Source organism: Balaenoptera musculus, chromosome 12 (assembly GCF_009873245.2).
Source record: "Balaenoptera musculus isolate JJ_BM4_2016_0621 chromosome 12, mBalMus1.pri.v3, whole genome shotgun sequence".
In the NCBI taxonomy this organism is placed as follows: domain Eukaryota; kingdom Metazoa; phylum Chordata; class Mammalia; order Artiodactyla; family Balaenopteridae; genus Balaenoptera; species Balaenoptera musculus.
In genome coordinates, this window is record NC_045796.1 from 85,750,220 (window position 1) to 85,776,520 (window position 26,301).

Genomic DNA, 26,301 nt, shown 5'->3' on the forward strand with positions numbered 1-26,301 from the left:
TACCTTAGAAATATTCAAACATTATTCTTATACAAGCTAACCAATAAGTATTTGTTGAATTCATACTATGTGCAGGTGTATCAGGCATTAGTGCAGTTAGTGAATAAGAAGGTAAGTCTCTCTCTTGTGGTATTTACTCTCTAGTGGGGGAGACAGAGATTAAGCAAGAAAAATAAATAAAAAGTAGCAGTGAATGCTGTGAAGAATGTAAAATAATGTTGTATAAAGAGAACAACAGGGTAACAAGTTGGACTGTGAAAGAGCACCTCAAGGAGGGATGTACAAGGAGGTACGCAGAAGAACAGTTTGTAGAATAAAATAAATTGAAAACCACTTCAATGCCACCAATATTGGGAATACTAGATAAATTATGATATATCTATACAATGCAGCAGGTACAAGGGATAAAACATATGTAGTGAAATTTTAAAACTTACACAATAATCATTGAATTAAAAATTTAAGATGACAAGTGTTACATACAGTATGACAATATTTACGTTAAAATAGTGTTAATTTCTATGGCTACACATGTGTGTCAATGCATAAGTAGATGCCTGAAATTATACATAACAAAATATAAGTAGGAGTGACCTTGGAGAGGTGGTGGATGTGGAGACCCAAGGTATTAATTATTAATGGAGTCTTGTGCCTTAGCAGTTATGTTTTATAGTTTTACAAGTAAAAGATACTCATGCATTATTTTTGTAATTAAAATTTAATTTTAAATATTTAAAAGTAAGGCAACTTGATATTGCCAGAGGGGATGGGAGATGGGGGTGGGTGAAATGGGTAAAGGGGGAGGGTCAAACCCTCCAGTTATAAAATGAATCAAACCTGGTGATGTAATGTACAGTACACAGGGGATGACTATAGTTAATAATATCAGATTGCAAACTTGAAAATTGCTGAGAGTAAATCTTAAAAGTTCTTAAAGAAAAAGAATTTGTAACTATGTATGGTGACAGATGGTAACTAGACTTATTGTGGTGATCATTTAGCAGTGTATACAAATATTGAATCATATTTCACACCTGAAACTAATATATTATATGTCAAATATACCTCAATAAAAAATTAAGGCAATTTGATTACGTAAACCAAAATTAAAAGACAACTTCTAATTTCAACTTTGTTACTGCAATCTTGAAAACACCATTTAGATCAACGCTTTTCTGTGTAAAAAGGAATAGCCGTATCTCTTCATTAACTATTCTTAGAGGTCTTATACTCAAAGTTAACATCATTGCATCGATAAAACTATTGTGTATGTGAACATGATCAAAACAGAGGAACAGATGTGAAGAAAGAAAACAAAGTTGTCTTAACCTTCATTGTTTAAAACTCACCCAGAAAAACAATTTAATGATGAAAGAGTCTGGTAAAACGTGTGATGGGACGGAAGTTCTGTCACAGTGGAAACCTTTTTGATCACTTTTCAGATACATCAAGGAAACATGAACTGCACTGATCTCTGGAGATAATCTGATCTGAAAGGCAGCTAAGCACACCTCCTCTCGCTGAATTGTTTTCTTCAAGGACAACTAAAAAGCTGAAGTTTGTAAAGCTAAGACACATTCTTTGTGATGGATAAGAGTCAGCAGATGTTAGAGAAAGCAGAGAGTGATTGATTCCTAAACTTAACACTGACCTCAAGCTCCAACAGTTTTATAAATTAAACTTAAAACCTTAGAAAAACTGTGAAAGCAAACCCAGAGAGGCACAAAATAAGGGAATATTGTTTCTTCTGTAATATCCCTGTAAGTCCCAAAGGTCTTTTGGAATAACCAACACGTTCCCCTTTTTGGATCAACATAGAAGCACATTCTACCCACTAAAAAGGTAATAAAACTAAAGAAAAGTTGGTTATTATTCATGGAGATATGCAAGTATCTGTAATCAGGTGCTTAAGATGGCATGTTTTTCTTGAGTAGAAAACGTTCAATTTGATTCTTGTGGCCTTTTATTTTTCCCTTGTCTGTACAACATACTAAACAGTGCCTTAGAATATACTACCAGCATCTTTGGCTATTGGTAAAGAGGAAATCTTGCAAAAATTCTATGACCACGGATTTCTCTATGTGGTTTTAAAATGAAAAAAAAAAAAAAATGACATCAGTGAGAAACATCCAGCTCATGTTATCACCAGGACAAGTTGGGATTCTCCATATGCACTAAGGTTCCTAGGAGAAGAGGATCCCTAGAATATCAGAATCTATAGCAAAAAACATGCTTAATATCATTGATTTTTCACCCACATAAATACTAGTTTAAATTACATCAGTATCCTAAGAATTAGCACATTTCCTGTAGGTTTGCTCTTTACCTAGAAAGTCTAAGAATGTCCCTCTTTTAGACTCTCCAGTAACTACTGACGAGAGACAAGTAACATCATAAAACCTTACATGTAGATTCGATTTAGGGTGAAGAACATGGGGGAAAATCTTAGAATACATAGAACCCAAAAATGTGGTGCGTTAACTGACAGCATATACATGGTGGTATTAGCTTTTGAGATTGATTGACATTTATCTCCCCTCCATGCAAAACAAAACAAACCAAGATTGTATAACCTGGCTACTACACTGAAATAAACCCACAGAAGTACTTAAAGTATGGGAGTCTAATTAAGCCTTAATCATGGATTTTTCTGCTCTTTGAGACCTTAGAATCTCATAGCATTACCAATGAGATTAAGATGATTTTGACCAGATATATTGCAATTACTTGTTACAAACAAAGCAATACATGGAAGAATGATTCATCCTTACTATATGAATAAGAAAATTAAATGTCACTCAATGTTTTTATAACAAAACAATTTGGAAGGGCCATATAAATATCTCATTACTCTGATAATAGATTCAAGGCCATGCAAGTAACATATTGGCTAAATGACCATAGAGATTGCTATTTTATTCTGTGATTCTAAGCTGAATTACTAGGGCAAAATGTTGAAATAGCATCTGAGCTCCTATAATTTTAAAATATTAGAGCTTTTAAAAATCCTCATGGAATTCGCATCGCAATGTGCCTTACACATCAGGTAATGCAATCCTACCTTGGGATGTAACCTGATGGCATCATCACACACAAACACAATCATCATGCTGTCCTACAGATTCAAAAAGGAGACTGCTTTCTCTCCTAGTGTAACTCACATCCCACTAACTTATCATATTCCTGTTGACTAGAAAGCAGCTGAAATAACTTAATGTGCTTTGAATGTTTAGTCCAAAGTCATGTAAGAAAACATCTGTCACTTACGTTTTTGAGTCATCCCATAAAACACAATAAGGATTCAAAGTGCCCTAAAAATAAGCAGAGAAAGAATAAATGTATCTTGAGTACATACATAAAAAACTGAAGGATTATGTGAAATGCAAAAAGAATGGCACATTTCTTATCCTGCAGTAAGATTCTTTAAGGTTTCCACCTCTATTTTTTTGCGTTAAAAATTTGCATGTCCTTACTCATAGGTTTAATGGCCCATTTTATGAAATTTTATTCATGAAAACTTTATATTTATTCCAAACATCATAACCCATAGTTGTTTTTTTTTTTTAAATTATAAGTGAAGGCCTCATAAACGACAAGGTCCATACTTTGATGATTTCTATTTCATTTTTTTCCCCTAAAATAGTAACTGCTGGATTATTTCTTTTAAGAAACCAAAGTATTTTCAATATCTAATATTTATAATAATTCAATCACAGTGAAACTTTCTGCATTAGGCACACCTGCCACTTCCTCTTCAGCCTCCAGTGGTGCAGCTTCCAAAAGGCAAGACTTGGCTGCATTAATTGTCCATTTCTAGAGAGTCTGTAGACTTGCAATATTTTCTTAATCAACAGATCATATTCCTATAAAATCACATCTAATAAAACTATGGGAAAAACATGCTAAATGTTTATTCAGTTTAATCATTATGTAATGAGTAGCCACAATGACCTTCAGCATGACACAATGAGTTTTCCACATTGGATTATCCACCAAGTACCTTCTGTTTTGAAGAGACTAATTGTTGGCATGTTTTTCTTTCTGTCTTTCTGTCACATTCATTGGGCCTTATTTTTCCCGTTGAAACTAACCTAGTAATTCTTCTTCTCTGATATTGTGAGCTATTCACAGATCCTCTTCTCTTTTTTATTAAACACACTCTGTAGCTTTCAAGTTCTCTCATCTTCCACGACATTCATCTCCTGGAGCACACACTTTAAAGTGTGTTTAGGGAACACATCCACCTGTGTCCTACCTGCACAGGACAAAGCGGTACTATTGCCTCTGCAATGTAGGTGCCATATGCCTAATAATGCATTCCAACAGTGTATGGGGTACTTTGGTAATCTTCCCCTGAGCTTGAGAGGTATTATTACCCACTGAGGTCTCTCAGGAGCTTTTTGAATCCTGATTTTGACATCACATATATTCACTCTTTAACTTTGTGTCACTGCAGGATTAAGAAACAAACATGATATCTATGGGCTCATCCAACAAGTCAGTGATAAAAGTGATGAATAGGCCAAAGCAGGTGAAAGCTACAGTCCTGAAACAGCCTACTGGCTCCTTCCCGCAGGGGGGACATGCTCACTCAGAGAACCTGCCCTTGGTCTTGTTTCCAAGTAGATAATCACTGGCATGTATCTGGCAAAGCAACATCTTTAAAAGTCTAGGCAAGTTCTTTGTGAAACACTGCCTTTCTAAGTGCTGTTCACTGAGTGCATTCTAGAATTCCACTAGGAAGAAGAAACTTAAGCTCATTATTCTAAAATTGGTGAAATCTACCCCAACTTTCATTATTCATTTTAATTGGGACATTGACTAACTCCCATATTTTAGCACCATTATCATTCTCCAAAATCCCTCAAAGACCACATCTCTAAGGCATCCTTCTCATCAGATGCTCATACCTACAAACTATGCTCTTAGAACATAAAAAAAAATTCCCTTCCCTGAAATGGGTTATAGCCTTACAGAGATTGAAGAGGAACACACATGGAATGTTCAAATAACAAAAAAAGAGACATGCTCCTATCAATGTCACTAGTAGATAATTTACTTTTTAAAGGACAAATGATGGACAGAGCATCATGGCCTGTGTCAGAGAGAGTTCCATGGAAGAAATGGGTCCTTTTCTAGTTCTCACAGGAGGCATAGATATGGATGTTCAAGAGATGGGGAGGGGGATACTGTTTCAAATTGGTTTCTTTCTCTCTCCTATGAGACCCTGTCTGGTCTTACCTGAAATCCTGATACAGCTTGTGACTTCCTAAGAAATCCTCAGCAGAGCTACAATGTCGTATAATAAAGTTATGCTATATTTATCTAGGGTTCTGTTCAAAAGAGCTCATAGCACTTTCTAGAAAGTAAATTATCCCTGGAGTATGACAATGAAGGGCATGGGAGTATACATGTCATGGATATAGACTGTATGCGTAGGTGAGGACCTTGAGATTACAGGTCCTCTACATTGAATTCACTTCTTCAGTAATGTATGAGTGAGATTAAGTTCAATCTTTATATAAACCAAAGCAGGATACTGATTACAGGATTAATATTTCATAATTAGAGCTCATAACAGGTTATGACAAAAGAAAATAATATTAGAAAAGAAATAGAATATGAACTTAATTGTTTAGATATCGCCATCCATTTTACCCCTCTAAAGACACTAATTTCCACTTTAGAGTGAAAGTATAAAGGTGAGAAATGCCTCTTCTTCTCTCATCCATGCCTCTGTCAACCCTCAGTTTCACCCACTACCTTCCTCACCCCTTACCCCTTAGATCTCATGATTCTCTCTCTTTCTGTCCTTGTGAAAATTTAGAAACAATCCACATGAGAATTATAGGTTCCAAACGCACCACTCAGTCTTGCATTTCACTGTACATTCCGGACCTACACAAAAGACAGGCACCCCTCTGTGAACATTCATTCCAGAACAGTCACCCATACGTGGGCCTATGAGCTGAGGTCAGTTATGGAAACATCTGAAGTTTACAAAAATAAGCAGAAAAAACAAACTAGAGGAACCTTAGTACCTGGATAGACCAGTCACTTAGAGAATAAGCATGTGAGATGGTAAAGAAAGCAAAACCCAATGATGAATGAATTCTATACATGAAAAAAAAAACCCAAAAAACCTGGCTAAAAGAAACCACTTGTAAAATATTTGTTATAATTTTCAGATACTTTTCTCAAAGGTACTCTGCTGCAAGGTCTGTTATGAGGAATTTACAGAAAATCAATAACAGGAAATGGCAAGCCCGACAGAGAGCAGGAACAAAACGTAATGACAGAAGCAAGAGGAAAATAGGCAGGCTGTGAACCAACTCACAGAAGTGGATTTAAGAAAAGCATGAAACTAAGAAACCAAAAGCTGTCAGGTAAATGAGCCAAACCAGCTAGAGAAGATTAATTTATAGAGCTGTCAATATAATTGACACTTAAAATATTAAAACTGAATGTATTTGAAAACTTTTGGAAAGAATACGCTGTTCTTGAAAAACATATTTTTGGCCAAAAAACTGTCTCTTGCCTCCACTGAAAACAGTATAGTTGAACTTGAGTTAAACATTTGAACTCACCCACTTTTAAGCGTTTAAAAACGTACCATGACCCAAGTTTCCTAATTACCATAGATGTTCTACACAGCACTTTTAGTGCCTTTAACAGTCTTTGATATTTTCTTTTACTTCTCTCCTCTGTCTCAACATCAAGCAAACCATTACTGATCATCCTTGACTGGTGATGGGATTACATTCTGATAAACCCACTGCAAGTTGAAAATATCATACGTTGACAATGCACTTCATACACCTAACCTACAGGACATCATTGCTTAGCCTAGCCTACTTTAAATGTGCTCGGAACACTTACATGAGCCTACATCTGGGCAAAGTCATCTAACATAAGGCCTTTTTTTATAAAAAGGGTTGAATATATCATGTAATTTATTGAATACTGTACTGGAAGTGAAAAACAGAATGGTTGTATGGGTACAGAATGGTCATAAGTATATCGATTGTGCACCCTTGTGATTGTGTGGCTGACTGGGAGCTGTGGACCACTGCCCAGCATCATATGAGAGTACCTTACTGCATATCTCTAGCCCAGAAAAAGATCAAAGTTCAAAATTCTAAGTATAGTTTCCACTGAATGCATATCGTATTCCCACCATCATAAAGTCAAAAAATCGTAAACTGGTGACTGTCTGTGTATCTATTTAACAATACAGTACATCACTGGCTTTGTCTGTGTATTTTTATAGGTGGTTCTCTCTTTTCCTCTGATCTTCATAACTTTTCTATTTTCTTGTTTGTAGAATAGGGAATTTAGACATCTTTTCTAGCCCTAGCCCTTAATGATTCTAGAATGACATTTATAAATGAATTCCTTTTCTTTTACAAAACTCTCTTCCAAGTCCTTTTTTCCCCTATGGAATATTTTCAATACATCTCACTATGGTATAAAGAGAAGAAGAAAAGTGAGCTAGGAAGATGATCAAAACAAACTCCTCCATTCATGCAAAAGTCACTTAGCAAACACCTGTAACATTCCAGACACCTTGGAGGCACTGGGGCTACAGCATTGAACAAAACAAAATCCTTGCCTCATACACTTAGCTATAGTGAAGGGGGCAGGGAGAGAGACAAAAAACATAAAGAAGTAAATATATAATATGCTAGGTGGTAATATGTGTTATGATGAAAAGTAAACCACATGAGTAGGAAAGGCTGGGAAGTTGAATGGATTGCAATTTTGTATATTGAGAAGGCTTCACCAATAAGATGATATCTGAACAAATGCCTGAAGGAAGTCATTTACAGAAAAGATAAAAGTCACAATAAACATGAGTGCTGAACCAAGTTACTTTAATTTTTCCTTGGTGCTTTTAAGTTCTGAATAAATTCAATTCACATGCTATCTTAATTACACTCTTGCTATCTTCATGTTTTCAAGGTGTTTTCTCTGGACCTACTCTAGAATCACCTGGGATGCTGATGAAAAATGTAGGTTCCTTGGCTCCAGGAATTTTGAGATTGGGGCTTAACTTAGGAACATACATTCTAATGACTCCCTCCACTCCTTATAATTTTTAATCTACATCACATTTGTAGAAGCATAGACACACAACAGAAATAACATGGTTACTTCACTCTGCTTTTCTTCACATTTTCAAATGCTTAGTCCTCATATGCCATAGTAAATTCCTAATCTGGAAACCTCTTAACTTTCTTGTACCTTTCATAGTCCTCTTGAAACAAAAAATATCCTCTTGTCTGTAGAGGTAAAGCACGCTCATAGACAAAGCTTCTAAGGACTTGGAGAAGGCCAGTGACCTCTTTGCCACTCTTTCAACATTTCCAGTGCTCTGAGAAAGATGTTCCAGGGCGAGTCCTTGTGTAACATCTTCCAGTGAATTGCACATTGAGTTCTTGTACGTGGACAGGAGAAAGACTGTTCAACTGAGACTCCAAAGTCTCTCTTCATTTCCATTACTTTAGATATAAAGGCATTACATTAATAATATCTGGATTTTGCTAAGCTTACCCTTTTTCTATCCCCTCTGTTAATTGTATTTATTATATAACTGCAAAAACACATTTTGGGAATTCCTAAGAACATTTCCAAAATACCTGACCTGACCCACAAAAGACTAATATATATCCTGCCTATAATTCTAATACTACTTGAGAAAAGCCACATTTTAAAAAGCTCAGGAATGCATTCTAAGGGAAGTAAGATTCTCGTAGATGTAAATTTTTCCACAGTCAAATCTCTGACAGGTCACGAAAGCTGATCAATGTGAGAGGGAGCCCTTTCTGGATTATGTCTTCTAACATACAAACGTCTTCATAATCCCTGCAAATGTAATACACCACCCAAGGGGATGATGCAGTCGAAGAGGTATCATATCACATGCAACTCTACAACGAAGACAGTCTGTTGAATGTTCTCCATACCTCTTCTCAAGGTTTTGAGAGTATTTTAGCATTTCTAAGTGATACTTAAAAAGAGTTAAATCTGGGTCTAACTCTCATTTTTTTACAAGGTAGCTGACATATACCTGAAGTCCAAAGAGCCTCATTGAGAATGCAATACTCTGTTCTTACTTAAAAGGAGATGGAGATATGGAATTTTTCAATTTATTTACATGAGTTCTACAGAAAGCACCTCATTGAGAACCAGTTAAATCAAGAAGATGGAAAAGGAATAGTTGTCTTTAGCTAAAGCAGAAGAGCATAGAGGCCACTGAAGTGAGGAAGGCAGAGTACGGTTCTATCAGGACAAGTCATGTCTTCCAGGACTTGGCAGCCATTCAGTTAGAACACAAGGGGAGGGCACGTGTGTAATCCAGCTTCTGCTATCTGGTTACTCAGTAGCCCACATTAACCATATGACACTATTTTTGTGGATGTGATAACAGCTTGCTTCTCTAATTTCTTAGATATATCACTAGTCACTGAATGTACATTATTTCCTGACAAATACTTTCTATTTGGCATGTGGGAAGTAGTAAAAGTAGAACCACTATCAGAAATTATTTATATGTGTATCCTTCAAAGAAAATCATTGCCTCCACATATATGTCTTAGAGTGTCTTCCCCATATGTGACTGCATCATTTCCAACAATGGCTGCACAAGTCTGGGTGCACCTCTCAAAAAACAAATGGTTTATCTGTTGGTAAAAACTCTCCAAGGTTGAAGTGGCAAATAACTTTAATAAACAAACACTCAGATAACTAGATTCCATATAGATATAGCATACAGCTTGTCTTTTCCTTTTATATCCAAGAGGTTGTAACAATGTGTCCTAGTAGTGCTTTTATGGGGTTGTAGCAGAGACAAGGGCTGGCCAGGCTGTTCTGCACAGTTCCAATCTATTGGCTGCCAGCAGAGAAGTTTTGCTAAATTGCTTCAAGAGCACAACACATCTACAAATGTCAGAGTTGCTCCTGGCAACCTCCAGTTTTCCCTAATATCCCACCACCACTTTACAATGGCCATTCTCATTGTCTGGTGATTCCTTTAATCAGATTCCTAAAGTGTTGGCATGAAATCAGCATGGCAAAATGTAATCTCTAGTTGCTAACTGACTTTCATTGAGTAATATATTATCATTATTGTAGTTTATCTGATTCAAAATGGCACTGTTACTGTATGCATATATATTATTTTCATAATCAAAAAATTAATTTTGCAATGCTCCAATGCAGGGTTATTAGCTTTCTATTGCTGCTGTAACAAGTTACCACATACTTAGCAGCATAGAAAAACACAGATTTATTATCTCACGGTTTCTGTGTGTCAGGAGTCTGGTGAGCTTAGCTGGGTTTCTGATCAAGAAATTCACAAAGCTGGTATCAGAATGTTAACAGGAATGTAGTCCTTTCTGGATATGGGGATGAATCCACATCTAGGTCCATTCGGGTCTCAGCAGGATTCAGTTCCTTGTAGTTGTAGGACTGAGGTCCACATTTCCTTCCTGGTTGATAACCAGGGGTTGTTTTCAGCTTTTAGAGGCTGCCCATATTCCTTGGCTTGTGGCCCTCATCCTTCATCTTCAAAGTCAGCCATGGCAGGGTGAGTCCTTCTTACCTTGCATCTCTCTGACCATAGCCGGAAAAGGCTTTCCAACTTTAATGGCTCATGTGATTAAACTGGATCTGCTCACATAATCCAGGATAAATGACCCATCTCAAGGTTCTTACCCTTAATCCCAACTGCAAAGTCCCTTCTGACATGTAATATAATATATTCACGATTTATGGGGGTTAGGATATGGGCATCTCTGGGGGGCCACATTCTCTTTACCATACAGGGGGTGACAACTTATGCAGTCCAGGGGCCAAATCTGGCTTGCTACCTACTTTGTAAATGATATTTTGTTGTAACAGAGCCACATCCATTTTTATATACTGTCTCTGGTCGCTGTCACACTACAATAGCATAGCTGAGTAGATGTGACATAGACCATTATAGCTCATATGTCTAACCTGACTCAACTGAAAATGTTTGCTGACCCTTACTCCAACAATAACATAATTAGTCTAAAATCTTTTTGAAGAATATCAATGTTGTATTATGAATAAGAATAAACTGAATGTGAAATGTAAGTGGGAAGAATGCTTACTCAAGTTTAGGAATTTAGGATAAAACCAAAAAAAAAAAAAAACTGTAGCCAGAGAATAATTTCTATCTCAATTTCAGCCGTTGGCAGCACCATCAATCTACTTGTCTAGTTAGCATTTCAAGACTCTCCCATAAAAACTACCAAGGGGTTTAAGCAGGCAAAACATCAGAAATCTTTTCCAAATGGACGCAAGCTAGGGTAGAAAAGTAATTTTAAAAGTAAAGGGATAAAAACGCCCCTTTGTAGAAATTATAGATGTATAGAATGAACTTCTTTAAGCTTTGCCAAGTGATTTTTAATTCATTGGGTTGTTATCAGCCTTTGCTATTCATGAAAATACCCACTGATGAATGTTGGAATTTCTTTTCATTGTTTCTCATGCTAATGGTAAAAAGCATATTCATCAGAGTTTTCCATTGTGTTTTCCACTATGATTTACAAAGGCCATGGCTCATGATTCATTTTAGTTTATACACATAAAACAAACTCCTTAATTTGTTAGCTAGATCCTGTTAGTATGCCAGCAAATACAGCAAAAAAAATAAATAAATAAAACCGCAAGCCCCAATTCCCATGAGATCGTTTGTGAATATGACCAATTTGAGAACTACAAAAAAACCCAGTGGATTTTTCTCAATCCTGAAAGATAGCAGGTTGGCCCTACCTAGACCATGAGAGTTGTTGCTTAGAGGAAGGAATAAAAAGAAAGGCGAAAATAGACTGCAGAGGCTGCAGGCCAGGGTAGTCCAATGTGTCCTTCCACCAGAAATGGAACTACATTTAAGACTTTTTATTTGAAAAAAGTGCACTTTCAGGCTTGCAAAGTTGATAGAGCACGAGATAACTAAAATGCATTTATTTTCTTATTCTTCTAACTCACCTTTTAACGCTAAGGATGTTATATATCTTGGAAATTCACAGCAGGCTCAGATCTGTCAGGACCAAGGCATCCTAATGGTGGATGTGAGCATGTGTGAATGTGTGTTTGCTTATGTGTGCACTTATAGATCCATTCTGCTGCACTTATTTAGGTCCCAATAACGACTTTCAATAAATGTATTAACTTTCCTTGCACATTATGGAACCTAACAATATTGATAAGTATAAATGTCACACTGAAGAAACCTTAAATAATATGAAAAACAAAATTCTTCTTCTCAGAAAAGCAAATTTGGTATTTCCTATAATCAAGCAATTGCTATGCCCAAGCACTAAGGACCACAAACTCAGACTCTACAGATTATAACAATAAAGCCACGAGCCTAGAAAACTGAACTAAGAATAGTATCTTACTCTTCAATGACTTATGAGCTGGTTAAAACTGCAAATGGCTTTGCTGAATACAGTTTGAAATTTCAAGATTTCATGTTCTATTACCTATTCCTACCAGTTCCCAAGGGCCTTATTACACTTAACATACTTTAAACGTTATTTATTTAAAAGCTTTTTTAAAAAGAACATGTTTTGTTTAAATAATGTTAACAGGTTTTTCCCTAGACTCATTATAACTATTAATTTCTTTTCTTCATTTCTTTTGCACATGGTGTATACAACAGATATAATTTGCAAGTCATTAATCTCTTCTGAGCTTAGAAAAATGCAGCAGATACATTTGCTATAAGAAAATAGGTGAAAGCAGACAGTCTTCATATAAGCAAGATGTCATATCTAAAATAGCTCAACTTTGAAGGTAATACCAATGATAATACATCTGTATCTATATCTCAATAGTGATTTTATCTTTATTTAGGAAAGTTGTGTGAATGTTCATTTACAGAATTGTTTACTCCATAAGAAACAGGATATACATTCTGACATTGCATTGCTTTTTCAGTAAGCAATTCAGGGAATTATTATCTCTTACTATGTTTCATCAATGCTTATAACTGGATAGACATTACCATGATAAACAATATATACAAACAAATATGTAAATAAATATTTTATAATACATGTTGAAGGTACAAAGTTCCTTATTCAAAAATTATGTTAAAAGTATCTCCTAGCTTTCAGTGCAGTGATTAGATTAGGGTCATTAAAGGTATGAGGAGGTAGATATAACAGAAATAAAATACATTGTCAAAGGTAGATAGAACCAGTATGGTCACATTTTTGCAAAACTGGGAAAAGACCTAATAGTTTAAGTAGCAATCATGATGTTTAAAAGTTATTGCTGAGAGATTTGAGATTTTCATTAGACAATCTAGGAAGCTGGAACACTTTTGTAAAAAGTGGTTTATAGGGAAGATAATTGTCATTTTTTTTATAAAATGGGGTTTTTAAAATCAAAAATTATAAAATACCAGAAATGTACAGGTTTTGTAAACTAAAGGATGTGAGAATCAATTTCATCATGTCATTCACTAACTATATGAACTTGGGAAAATCACAATCATTTTGTGCTTTCATTAATTGCATGCAAAAATCAAGTTCATAGAAACTTTGCAAGGGATTAAAAAAAACACTATGTATATGCAACATATGAGACAGTTTAACACAGGAATTGTAAAAGCATAATTAAGAAAGTCTCAATAGGAATCACTTTCCTTGCCCCTTAAATCAATGATTTAGGTATTTAAGGTGGATGTATAAAGGATAAGTAGATATTTTAAATTTCTACATAAGGCCTGAACAAGGTCTAAAGAATTTCAGTTGCAGGTGGATGCATTTAACAAAGGGTTCTTGTCATTCTGGATGGAAGAGTTGGATTTGAATCACTGGAGCACCCGAACAGTTACAAGGAGCCTCCGCTGATCCTGGGTGTAGCACCTGGGTGTAGCACTTTAAAAATCTGTTCCACCGACTCTCCTACCCTGGGGTACCCTGGAGGATGTCACTGCCCTTTGCTTTATGTCTGTAGCTTCTGTTGCTGCATGCATCTTAAATCTGTGTGTTTACATGGCAGTTTTCCTCACCATGTGGCAAGAGTGGTTCTTCCATTTGATCTCCCCTACTTCTTAGCTTAGAGCCCAATAAAGATGTGGGCACTGACAAACTATTAACTATTATCCTGGAGAAACTGAAGAGAGTTCTATCATGAACCAAAGCATAGGATAATGTGTCATTTTGTTTGTATATAATACATATCTTCATAACAAATTAATTCATTTGCAACTCTAAAGAGTTCAGAAAATGTGTTCTGGTCTTATCAGTCAAAAGAAGGATTGTTAACCTTCTTTAAAAGGTAAATTCTACAAGCAACTCAATGCCAAGTGGATGATACTTACATTAGCCAAATGAGCTAGTTCTATCTCCAGGAATGAATCAGTTGTCTTGGGTTCAGGCCTTATGGTGACCACGATGATTTTGGAATTAACGACAGTATAATTTCTGAAACAGAATAATTATGATTAAAAGGAGACAAGATTGATGATGAATATTAATTCCTACTGTTCAATACATGTTGTGATGGCATTTTTAATAAATGTATCCTAAGCAAAGACATAGAAACATCGCTCAAATAGATTTAAAACATGATACTGAACTACTATTCATGGAAAGATATAGTTGATTTTTTGTTATAAATATACCCGATCTGTAACTAGAAAACTTTAGGGGGAGAAAGCTATTGCTGACTGTTACCATTTTAAAGGTAGGAAAGATGGAAAAGCAATAGCACTAACAATTAGTTAAATCTGATTTACCTGAGAGACAGGTGGATCATGAATTCAAACCTTCAAAAGATCCAGGCAACCTTTAAATGAATATAATCCATTCATCTCAAGGTGGACCTAACAGTTTGGTTCTCCAAGAGACCAATTATTCTTCTTGCAAAGTGCTGTCTTGGTGTTTTTTAGACTATCTCAAAATTCGTTAAGATGAATGATTGGAAAGTGGTGTAGAATGAAAACAAGTAGAATTTAAATATCAATAATCTTTGTTGCTAATTACTGACCATCATTCATTTCAACAATAGAGATCTACAGGCCACTTCTTTATCTCAAAATGCTAGATGTAAGGAACACATTTGCATTTGGAAATATCTCACCAGTACTGTTCATTCACAAAGAAGTTTTAAATATAACAATATTTACAAGCTACAAAAAAAATTATCCCTAAATATAAACATGTAAAATGGAACCAGCTCTTTCTTGCATATACAGGTTTTCATCCAACATATATAAAATGCTACACACCTCCTATAATATAGAGATTTAAAGATTTTATTGTACTTTAGTTACTTGAAGAAATATATATATACACACATATATATATATATATATTCATCCTTCCTTTTTACTATTCTGGGGAATTTATAACAGGTAGCAAGACAAAGTCACTTAATTTTTTTCCTCTTTTTTGTTGTTTAAGGCGTTATTTATAGGTAATAAAATTCATCAACTTTAAGTGGACAGTTTAAAGCTTTTGGTAACTGTATGCTACAATGCAAGCACCACCAAATCCAGACAGACAACCCTCCACAGTTTCCTTGAGCCCCTTTGCACTTGATCCCCACACCCCTCCCCATGGTTCCAGGAAACCATGGGCATGATGTCACTATAATTATGTCTTTGTAGAATTTCATTATATAGAATCATACACTACATAGACTTTTGTGTTTGACTTAATTCACTCAGCATAATGTTTTTGAGATTTATCAGTCCTGTTTCTCTTTATAGCTGAGTAGTATTTCATGATATTGAATTTGTGATCTATTCATCAGTTAAGTGAGCAACCTTTAGGTTGCTTCTGATTTTTAGCTTTTATGATTTTTAGCAGCTATTCATATTTGCCTATTATGAATAATTGGTATATATACTTTCTGGATGGACATATATTTTCATGTCTTGAGTAAATAACTATGAGTGGAATTGCTTGCTCATGTGGTAAAAGCATGTTTAATTTTATAAGTTACTGCCATACAGTTTTCTAAAATAGCTGTATCATCAAAGTCATATAATTCTAATATCATAGAATAATGTTGAACCTCACATTCTTTGTGAAAATGTTTTCCCTAATGGGCTGATCTTTGCCACAAAATTTCACCAGAAAAAAATGCCAACTATGCCACACTTGGAGGAATATTTAGTAGCAGAGGGACTATAAACATATTCTGAGTGGGATAACATTTTTTAACCCATATATTTAGTAATGTCAAATAACAAATTCTAGAACACTCAGGAAGTTTCATGGTACCCAGCCTAACAGAAAGATAGTAAAAAACAACAAAGTATAAATTTGTTTTCAGTATTCCTTAGGAGGAAGGTGGTTGTAAACAGAGAAAGTTGGTTGACTGTTATTTATTTCATTTAATACTAAATGAGTTGTGCTTCCCTGGTGGCACAGTGGTTAAGAATCTGCCTGCCAGTACAGGGGACACAGGTTCGAGCCCTGGTCAGGGAAGATCCCACATTGCTGCAGAGCAACTAAGCCCGTGCATCACAACTACTGAGCCTGCTCTCTAGATCCCGCAAGTCACAACTACCAGATCCCGTGCACCTAGAGCCCATGCTCCACAACAAGAGAAGCCACCACAGTGAGAAGTCTGCACACCATAACAAAGAGTAGCTCCTGCTTGCTGCAGCTAGAGAAAGCACGTGCCCAGCAATGAAGACCCAATGCAGCCAAAAATAAATAAATAAAATAAATAAATTTATTAAAGAAAAATACTAAATGAGTCAACTGAAGGTAAGGGGCATTGAGAAGGATATGGAAGTAAGCTCTAAATGCCAAGTTTCCTTTGCAAACTCACTCTTCCCTGTTTCTCTGTGAGCAAAAGTGATCAGGGGATCAAGTAAGAATAGATGTGATTAACTGTGAGGTGATACCAGTTGATTAATTATGTTAACAGATCTGACAGGATTCCCAGAAAATGACAAGATATATATATATCTTGTTTTATATATATATATATATATATATATATATGTATATATATAATTTGGAGTTGGGGACAAAATTAATCTGCCACCACCAAAAAATTTATGGAGGTTTCTCCCAGAGAACAGTCCTGGGACACAGATGCAAGTTCCTTTTTCAGGAATGAATACATTTGAGTTCAGGTTGGTTATCTGAAACAAAAATATTTACACGTCACACAAACCCAATCTGCCCCCTTATTCTGGTCCTGTTTATAATCCCATTTCCCTGCTATAAATAAAACCAAATGTTAATTTATAAACTGCTAATTTTAACAAATTTTAGTTAAATTTGATAGTATACAGATATTTTGTATTATTTTAGAAGTTGTATAGGTGGCTGATTTACTGGAAAATACAGATGTGGGTATTCCAAACAGGAATTTATAACTTGTCAAGATATTTATGAAGTTCTCCTTGTGTGTTTGGGCTTGTGGGTATTTTAGCCCTAGGAAACTGGACGGTGGAGAGCCAATGGCTAAGATAAGCAGCCTTCTGTATTTACTCTGTGGCGGGTTCACCAGCTACTTAATCAGCCTGGTGGAGAAGGTCCCTAGAAGATGAAATCTGCCTTATGGCTTTTGCTAAGTATGTGTGTGGGGAGTGGGGGGAGAGGGCATGTGTGTGTATGTGTGTTAACTCATTTAGACTACATTTGAGAAAGGATGTGTGTCAATATATTTATGCATATGGATGTGCTTATCACATTACATGAGTCCCCTCCCACCTTGAGTTACTACCATGTACTAGCTCTACCCCACACCCATTAATGCTATATATGTCTCCTTCCACAAGATTATAGTTCAAGGAGGGCAAGATTTGTATATAGCATTTATGTATCCTCATTTACATTATGCGTGGCACATTTTAGGGCTAAGACATATTTGAATGACTTATTAAATACCACATAATAAACAAAAATATCAAACTTTTTGCCAATGTGATTTAAAATATAATGTCAGTATCACAGTATCCAAATATTTAATGAAGGAAAAATAAACAAATTTACATTATGCAGTGGCTCCCTTTTAAAAAAGTGTACAGTGTACAAAATTTCTTTAATTTATTCCATCAATTTATTCTAATTTGCATAAGTGAATAGCTGGCTCCTCATGTGCCATGTCAGGCTTTGTGATCTACTAATGCTTCCTGGCTGGGTTCACATTTGTATTCACTGCTAGAAAAGCAGATCTTACAGCCAAATAGATTTCATGACTAAAGTAATAAAGATCTTTCTTGTCCTTGAGATTTGCACTAGTCAGTATCTAAAACATTTTAAAATGTGTAGAGTTCTTTATTCAAAGAAGGCTCAAGTTATTCTTCACAATTTTTACAAAGGTTTAAGGTGCTTAGGGTACATGAATCATATCTTAAAGAGAGTAAAATAGTGACTATAAAATGCAATGCAACTGTTTACAAGAGACTCACTTTAGGTATAGGGCCATACATAGGCTGAAAGTGAAAGATCTAAAATGATACTCCATACAAATGGTAACCAAAAGAGAGCAGGGATGGACATATTTGTATCAGACAAAATAGACTTTAAGCAAAAACTGTAATAAAAGACAAAGAGGAACATTATATAATGATAAAAGGGTCAATTCACCAGGAAGATATAACAATTATAAATATATGTAGCTAACGGCAGAACACCCAAAAATATGAAGCAAACACTGGCAGAACTGAAGGGAGAAATAGACAGTAACACAACAATAGTAAACTATTTCAATACAATACCCTGCTTTAATAATGGATAGATCAATCAGATAGTAGATCCATAAGGAAACAGAGGACTTGAACAACACTATAGACCAATTGTACCTAACAGAGATATACAGAACACTCCATGCAACAGTAGCTGAATATACATTCTTCTCAAGTGGATACAGAGAATTTTCCAGAATAGATCACAGGTGAGGCACAAAAAAAAGTCCTAATGAATTTAAGACAACTGGAATCATACCAAGTAACTTTTCTGAACACAGCAGAATAAAACTAGAAATCAAAGGCAAAAGGAAAACTGGAAAACTCACAAATATGTGAAAATTAAACAACACACTCTTGAACAATTAGTGGGTTAAAAAATAGATCACAAGGGAAATTAGAAAATATATTGAAACAAAACTTATGGGATGCAGCAAAAGCAGTACTGAAACAAAAATATATAGGGGTAAATGCCTCCTTTTAAAGAGAAGAAAGATCTCAAATCAATGACTTAACTTTACACCTCACAGAACTAGAATAAAAACAAACTGAACCCAAAGTTTGCTGAAGGAAGAAAATAATAAAGATCAGAGCAGAGATAAATGAAATAGAGAACAGGAAAACATAGAAAACATCACCCAACTAAGAGTTGTTTGAGAAAAAAAAAGATGACAAACTCTTAGCTAGAGTAACTACTAAAATAAGAAGGAAAACTCAACAAAAATCAGAAATCAAGATGGGACATTGCAACTGATGCCACAGAAATAAAAGGATCATTAGAGACTACTATGAACAATTATATGACAACAAACTGAATAACTTAGAAGAAGCAGATACATTCCTATAAACACACAACCTACCAAGACTGATTCATGAAGAAGTTTAAAAATCTAAGCAGACCTATAACTAGGAAGGACATTAAATCAGTAATCAAAAACCTCTTGACAAAAAAAAAAAAAAAAAGCCCAGGACCAGATGGCTTCACTGAATAATTCCACTGAACATTTAAAGAAGAATTAACACCAATTCTTCTCAAACTCTTCCAAAACATTAAAGAGGAGAGAATATTTTCAAACGTATCAGACAAAGATGCCTCAAGAAATGAAAACACAGTGTAATATTGAATATTGATACAAAAATTCTAAACAAAATACAAAACCAAATTCAACAACACATTAAAAAGATCAAATACATGATCAAGAGGAATTTATCTCTGGGATATATGGTTGATTCAACATAAGAAAATCAATCAGTGTAAAACACCATTATTAACAGAATGAAGAACAAAAACCACATGATCATTTCAATTGATGCAGAAAAAGCATCTGAAAATTTTCAACATTCTCTCATGATAAAAATTTTCAAACAGTTAGGTATAGAAGGAATGTACCTCAATGTAATAAAGGCCATCTATGAAAAACCCACAGCTAATATCATACTCAATGGTGAAAAACTGAAAGCGTTTACTGTACAATGAGGAACAAAGCAAGGATGTCATCTATTGCCACTTCTATTCAACGTAGACCTGGAATTCTTAACAATTAGGGGATGCCTAGTAGCCTAACAATCAGGCAAAAGAGAGAAATAAAAGGCAACCAAATTGGAAAGCAAAAACCAAAATCATCTCTTTTAGTAGATGGAATGATCTTACATGTAGAAAACCCTAAAGATTCCACAAAAACCCTTTTAGAACCAACAAACAATGTGGAAAAGTTACAATATACAACACTGACACACAAAAATCAGTTGCATTTCTATATACTAACAATGAATAATCCAAAAAGGAAATTAAGGAAACAATCCTACTTACAACAGCATTAAAGACAATAAAATACTTAGGAATAAACTTAACTAAGGAAGTGAAGAACTGCACACTGAAAACCTGAAAATATTGTTGAAAGAAATCAAAGAAGACACAAACAAATGGAAAGACATCCTATCTTCATGAACTGGAAGACTTAATATTGTTCAAATTTCCATAATATCCAAAGCAATCTACAGATCAATGTAATCCATATCAAAATACTAATGACTTTTTTGCAGGAATAGACAAAAAAAATCCTAAAATTCATATGGAATCTGAAAGGACCCTGAAGAGCCAAAACGATCTTTAAAAAGAATACGAAAGCTGGAGGTCTCATACTTCCTGATTTCAAAACATGTTACAAAACTACAGTAAGTCAAAACTGTATGGTACTGGCATAAAGACAGAGACTGATGGAATAGAATAGAGAGCCCAGAAATAAACCCTCACATATATGGTCAAATGATCTTTCACAGGGTTGCCAAGGCTACCCAGTGAGGAAAGGATAATCTCTTCAAAACATGCTGCTGGGAAAACATCCCATGTTTTCAGTATCCACATGCAAAAGAATGAAGTTGGACATTTACATTGCACCATATACCAAAATTAACTTAACGTGGGTTAAAGATCTAAACATAAGATTTGAAACAATAAAACTCTTAGAATAAAACATAAGAGAAGAGCTTCATGACGTTGAATTTAGCAATGATTTCTTTGATATGACACCAAAAGTACAGGCAACAAAAGGTAAAATAGACATATGGTACAACATCAAACTTAAAAACAGTAAAGAAAACAACTGACAGAGTGAAAAGGCAATCTATGTAATAAGACAGAATATTTATAAGCCATATATATGATAAAGGGTTAATATTGAGAATATATAAAGAAATACTAAAATTCAACAATAAAACCAAACAAATTAAAAAGATTAAAGATAAATTTTTAAAAGATTAAAAAAGAGACAAGAGACTTAGATATCTCTCTGAAGATTATATACAAAAGGCCAATAATACATGAGAAAACGCTCGACATCACTAATCATCATGGAAATGCAGGTCAAAATCACAAGGAAATATTCCTTCACATCCCTTAGGATGGCCAGGATCAAAAAAAAACAGAAAATAACGTGCTGACAAAGTTGTGGAGAAATCAGAAGGCTTCTGCACTGTGGTGGGAATACAAAATGGTGAAGCTGCTATGGAAAACAGTAGGCAGAGTCTTCAAAAAATCAAAAATATAGTTACCATATGATCTAGAAATCCCACTCCTAGGTATATATGCTAAAAAATTGAACTGAGGGGACTTCCCTGGTGGCACAGTGGTTAAGAATCTGCCTGCCTAATGTAGGGGACACGGATTTGGCCCCAGTACGGGAAGATGCCACATGCCACGGAACAACTACATCCGAGCTCCACAACTACTGAGCCTGCGCTCTAGAGCCCATGTGCCACAACTACTGAGCCCACGTGCCAAACTACTGAAGTCCACATACCTAGAACCCATGCTTTACAACAAAGAGAAGCCACCGAAATGAGAATCCTGCACACCGCAACGAAGAGCAGCCCCCGCTCGCTGCAACTAGAGAAAGCCCACACGCAGCAACGAAGACCTAATGCAGCCAATAAATAAATAAATACATAAATAAATTTACTTAAAAAAACTGAACTGAGGACTTCATCAATGTCACTGAGCTAAATACATTTACTTTTAAAACTAAAATTAGCCAACGGCTGCTACAAGTAAGGTTGGGCTAACTTAGAACTTTGAAAACTAACAAGAATTTCAACCACTGCAGCCCAGAGTGCTGTAGTCCCTCCTGCGTGGGCAGGGGAAGTGCAGAGAGCTTGGAGGAAGGGGCCTTGAGCACCTCCGTGAGAGTGGCCTGGCAGCAGATGGCGAGGAAGATTTGACTGCAGAACGACTCAGGGACAACAGCACAGCTGAAAACATGGACCTTCAGTGACAAAGACACAGAGCAGAGGTGCTCCCCAGACACGGCCAAAAATCACCAAAGTCCTTGCCCTCTTTTTCCAATGGCCAGCAAAATGGAATTACCTATAAGAAAGCTTATTCCTGGACTAATACAGCCGTGGGGCTGACAGGGACTTGGTGCTCTGGCAGGGCATCAGGCCTGAGCCTCTGAGCTGGCAGAGCTGAGTTCAGGATATTGGACAACGAGAGACCTCCCGGCCCCACATAATATCAATCAGAGAGAGCTCTCCCAGAGATCTCTGTCTCAATTCTAAGACATAGCTCCACTCAATGACCAGCAAGCTACAGTGCTGGACACCCCATGCCAAACAACTAGCAAGACAGGAACACAACCCCACCCATTAGCAGAGAGGCTGCCTAAAATCATAAGAAGTTCACAGACACCCCAAAACACACCACCAGAAGTGGTCCTGCCCACCAGAAAGACAAGATCCAGCCTCACTCACCAGAACAGAGGCACCAGCTCCCTGCCCCAGGAAGCCTACACAACCCACTGAACCAACGTTACGCACTGGGGGCAGACACCAAAAACAATGGGAACTATGAATCTGCAGCCTGTGAAAAGGAGACACCAAACACAGTAAGTTAAGCAAAATGAGAAGACAGAGAAATACGCAGCAGATGAAGGAGCAAGGTAAAAACCCACCAGAACAAACAAATGAAAAGGAAATAGGCAGTCTACCTGAAAGAGAATTCAGAGTAATGTTAGTAAAGATGATCCAAAATCTTGGTAATAGAATGGAGAAAAGACAAGAAACGTGTACCAAGGACCTAGAAGAAATAAAAAGCAAACAAACAATGATGAACAACACAATAAATGAAATAAAAAATTCTCTAGAAGGAATGAATAGCAGAATAGCTGAGGCAGAAGACCGGATAAGTGACCTGGAAGATAAAAGAGTGGAAATAACTACTGCTGAGCAGAATAAAGAAAAAAAGAATGAAAAGAATTGAGGACAGTCTCAGAGACCTTTGGGACAACATTAAACTCACCAACATTCGAATTATAGGGATCCCAGAAGAAGGAGAGAAAAAGAAAGGATCTGAGAAAATATTTGAAGAGATTATAGTTGAAAACTTCCCTAACATGGGGAAGGAAATAGTCAAACAAGTCCAGGAAGTGCAGAGAGTCCCATACAGGATAAATCCAAGGAGAAACATGCCAAGACACATATTAATAAAACTATAAAAAGTTAAATAAAAAGAAAATATATTAAAAGCAGCAAGGGAAAAGCAACAAATAACATAAAATGGAAGCCCCATAAGGTTAACAGCTGAACTTTCAGCAGAAACTCTGCAAGCCAAAAGGGAGTGGCAGGACATATTTAAAGTGATGAAAGGGAAAAACCTCCAACCAATATTACTCTACCCAGCAAGGATCTCATTCAGGTTCAGTGGAGAAATTTAAACTTTTAGAGACACGCAAAGTTAAGAGAATTCAGCACCACCAAACCAGTTTTACAACAAAGCTCAAGGAACTTCTCTAGGCAGGAAAGACAAGAGAGAAGGAAAATACCTACAATAAAAAACTCAAACAATTAAGAAATGGTAATAGGAACATACATATGGATAACTACCTTAAATGTAAATGGATTAAATGCTCCAACCAAAAGACATAGACTGGTTGAATGGATACAAAACAAGACCTATATATATGCTGTCTACAAGAGACCCACTTCAGACTTAGGGACACATACAGACTGAAAGTGAGGGGTAGGAAAAAGATATTCCATGCAAACGGAAATCAAAAGAAAGCTGGAGTAGCAATTCTCATATCAGACAAAATAGGCTTTAAAATAAAGACTACTAAAGAGACAAAGAAGGACACTACATAAGGATCAAGGGATCAATCCAAGAAGAAGATATAACAATTGTAAACATTTATGCCCAAAACATAGGAGCACTTCAATATATAAGGCAAATGCTAACAGCCATAAAATGGGAAACTGACAGGAACACAATAATAGTAGGGGACTTTAACACCCCACTTTCACCAATGGACAGAACATCCAAAATGAAAATAAATAAGGAAACACAAGCTTTAAATTAAACAAGATGGACTTAATTGATATTTATAGGACATTCCATCCAAAAACAACAGAATAGACTTTCTTCGCAAGTGCTCATGGAATATTCTCCAGGACAGATCATATCTTGGGTCACAAATCAAACCTTGGTAAATTTAAGAAAATTGAAATTGTATCAAGTATTTTTTCCAACCACAATGCTATGAGACTAGATATCAATTACAGGGAAAAATCTGTAAAAAATACAAACACATGAAGGCTAAACAATACACTACTAAATAGCCAAGAGATCACTGAAGAAATCAAAGAGGAAATCAAAAAACACCTAGAAACAAATGACAATGAAAACACGACAACACAAAACCTATGGGAACAGCAAAAGCAGTTCTAAGAGGGAAGTTTACAGCAATACAATCCTACCTCAAGAAACAAGAAACATCTCAGATAAACAACCTAACCTTACACCTAAAGCAATCAGAGAAAGAAGAACAAAAATCACCCAAAGTTACCAGAAGGAAAGAAATCATAAAGATCAGATCAGAAATAAATTAAAAAGAAATGAAGGAAACTATAGCAAAGATCAATAAAACTAAAAGCTGGTTCTTTGAGAAGATAAACAAAATTGATAAACCACTAGTCAGACTCATCAAGAAAAAAAGGGAGAAGACTCAAATCAACAGAATTAGAAATGAAAAAGGAGAAGTAACAACTGACACTGCAGAAATACAAAGGATCATGAGAGATTACTACAAGCAACTATATGCCAATAAAATGGACAATATGAAAGAAATCGAGGAATTCTTAGAAAAGCACAACCTTCCCAGACTGAACCAGGAAGAAATAGAAAATATAAAGAGACCAATCACAAGCATTGAAATTGAAACTATGATTAAAAATCTTCCAAAAACAAAAGCGCAGCACCAGATGGCTTCACAGGCAAATTCTATCAAACATTTAGAGAAGAGCTAATACCTATCCTTCTCAAACTCTTCCAAAATATAGCAGAGGGGGGAACACTCCCAAACTCATTCTATGAGGCCACCATCACCGTGATACCAAAACCAGACAAAGATGTCACAAAAAAAGAAAACTACAGGCCAATATCACTGATGAACATAGATGCAAAAATCCTCAACAAAATACTAGCAAACAGAATTCAACAGCACATTAAAAGGATCATACACCATGATCAAGTGGGGTTTATCCCAGGAGTGAAACGATTCTTCAATATATGCAAATCAATCAATGTGATATCCCATAATAACAAACTGAAGGATAAAAACCATATGATAATCTCAACAGATGCAGGAAAAGCTTTCAACAAAATTCAACACCCATTTATAATAAAAAAAAAAAAACCCTCCAGAAAGTAGGCATAGAGGGAACTTACATCAACATAATAAAGGCCATACATGACAAATCCACAGCCAATATAGTTCTCAATGGCGAAAAACTGAAACCATTTCCACTAAGATCAGGAAGAAGACAAGGTTGCCCACTCTCACCACTAGTATTCAACATAGTTTTGGAAGTGTTAGCCACAGCAATCAGAGAAGAAAAAGAAATAAAAGGAATCAAAATTGGAAAAGAAGAAGTAAAACTGTCACTGTTTGCAGATGACACGATATTATACATAGAGAATCCTAAAGATGCTGCCAGAAAACAACTAGAGCTAATCAATGAATTTGGTAAAGTAGCAGGATACAAAATTAATGCACAGAAATCTCTTGCACTCCTATACACTAATGATGAAAAATCTGTAAAAGAAATTAAGG

The 26,301-nt window shown here is 35.7% G+C and overlaps 1 protein-coding gene across 2 annotated transcripts in view; it reads right to left on the reverse strand.

Annotated features, from left to right (window-relative positions):
- Positions 1 to 26,301, reverse strand: part of ADGRB3 (adhesion G protein-coupled receptor B3) — a 780,347-nt gene that overhangs the window by 326,040 nt on the left and 428,006 nt on the right. For both annotated transcript variants that reach the window (XM_036871882.1, XM_036871883.1), the window contains exons 15-16: positions 14,366 to 14,468; positions 3,268 to 3,311 (exon numbers count right to left, since the gene is read on the reverse strand). In XM_036871882.1, the coding sequence (XP_036727777.1) occupies positions 3,268 to 3,311; positions 14,366 to 14,468 (147 nt within the window). The remainder of the gene's footprint in view (positions 1 to 3,267; positions 3,312 to 14,365; positions 14,469 to 26,301) is intronic.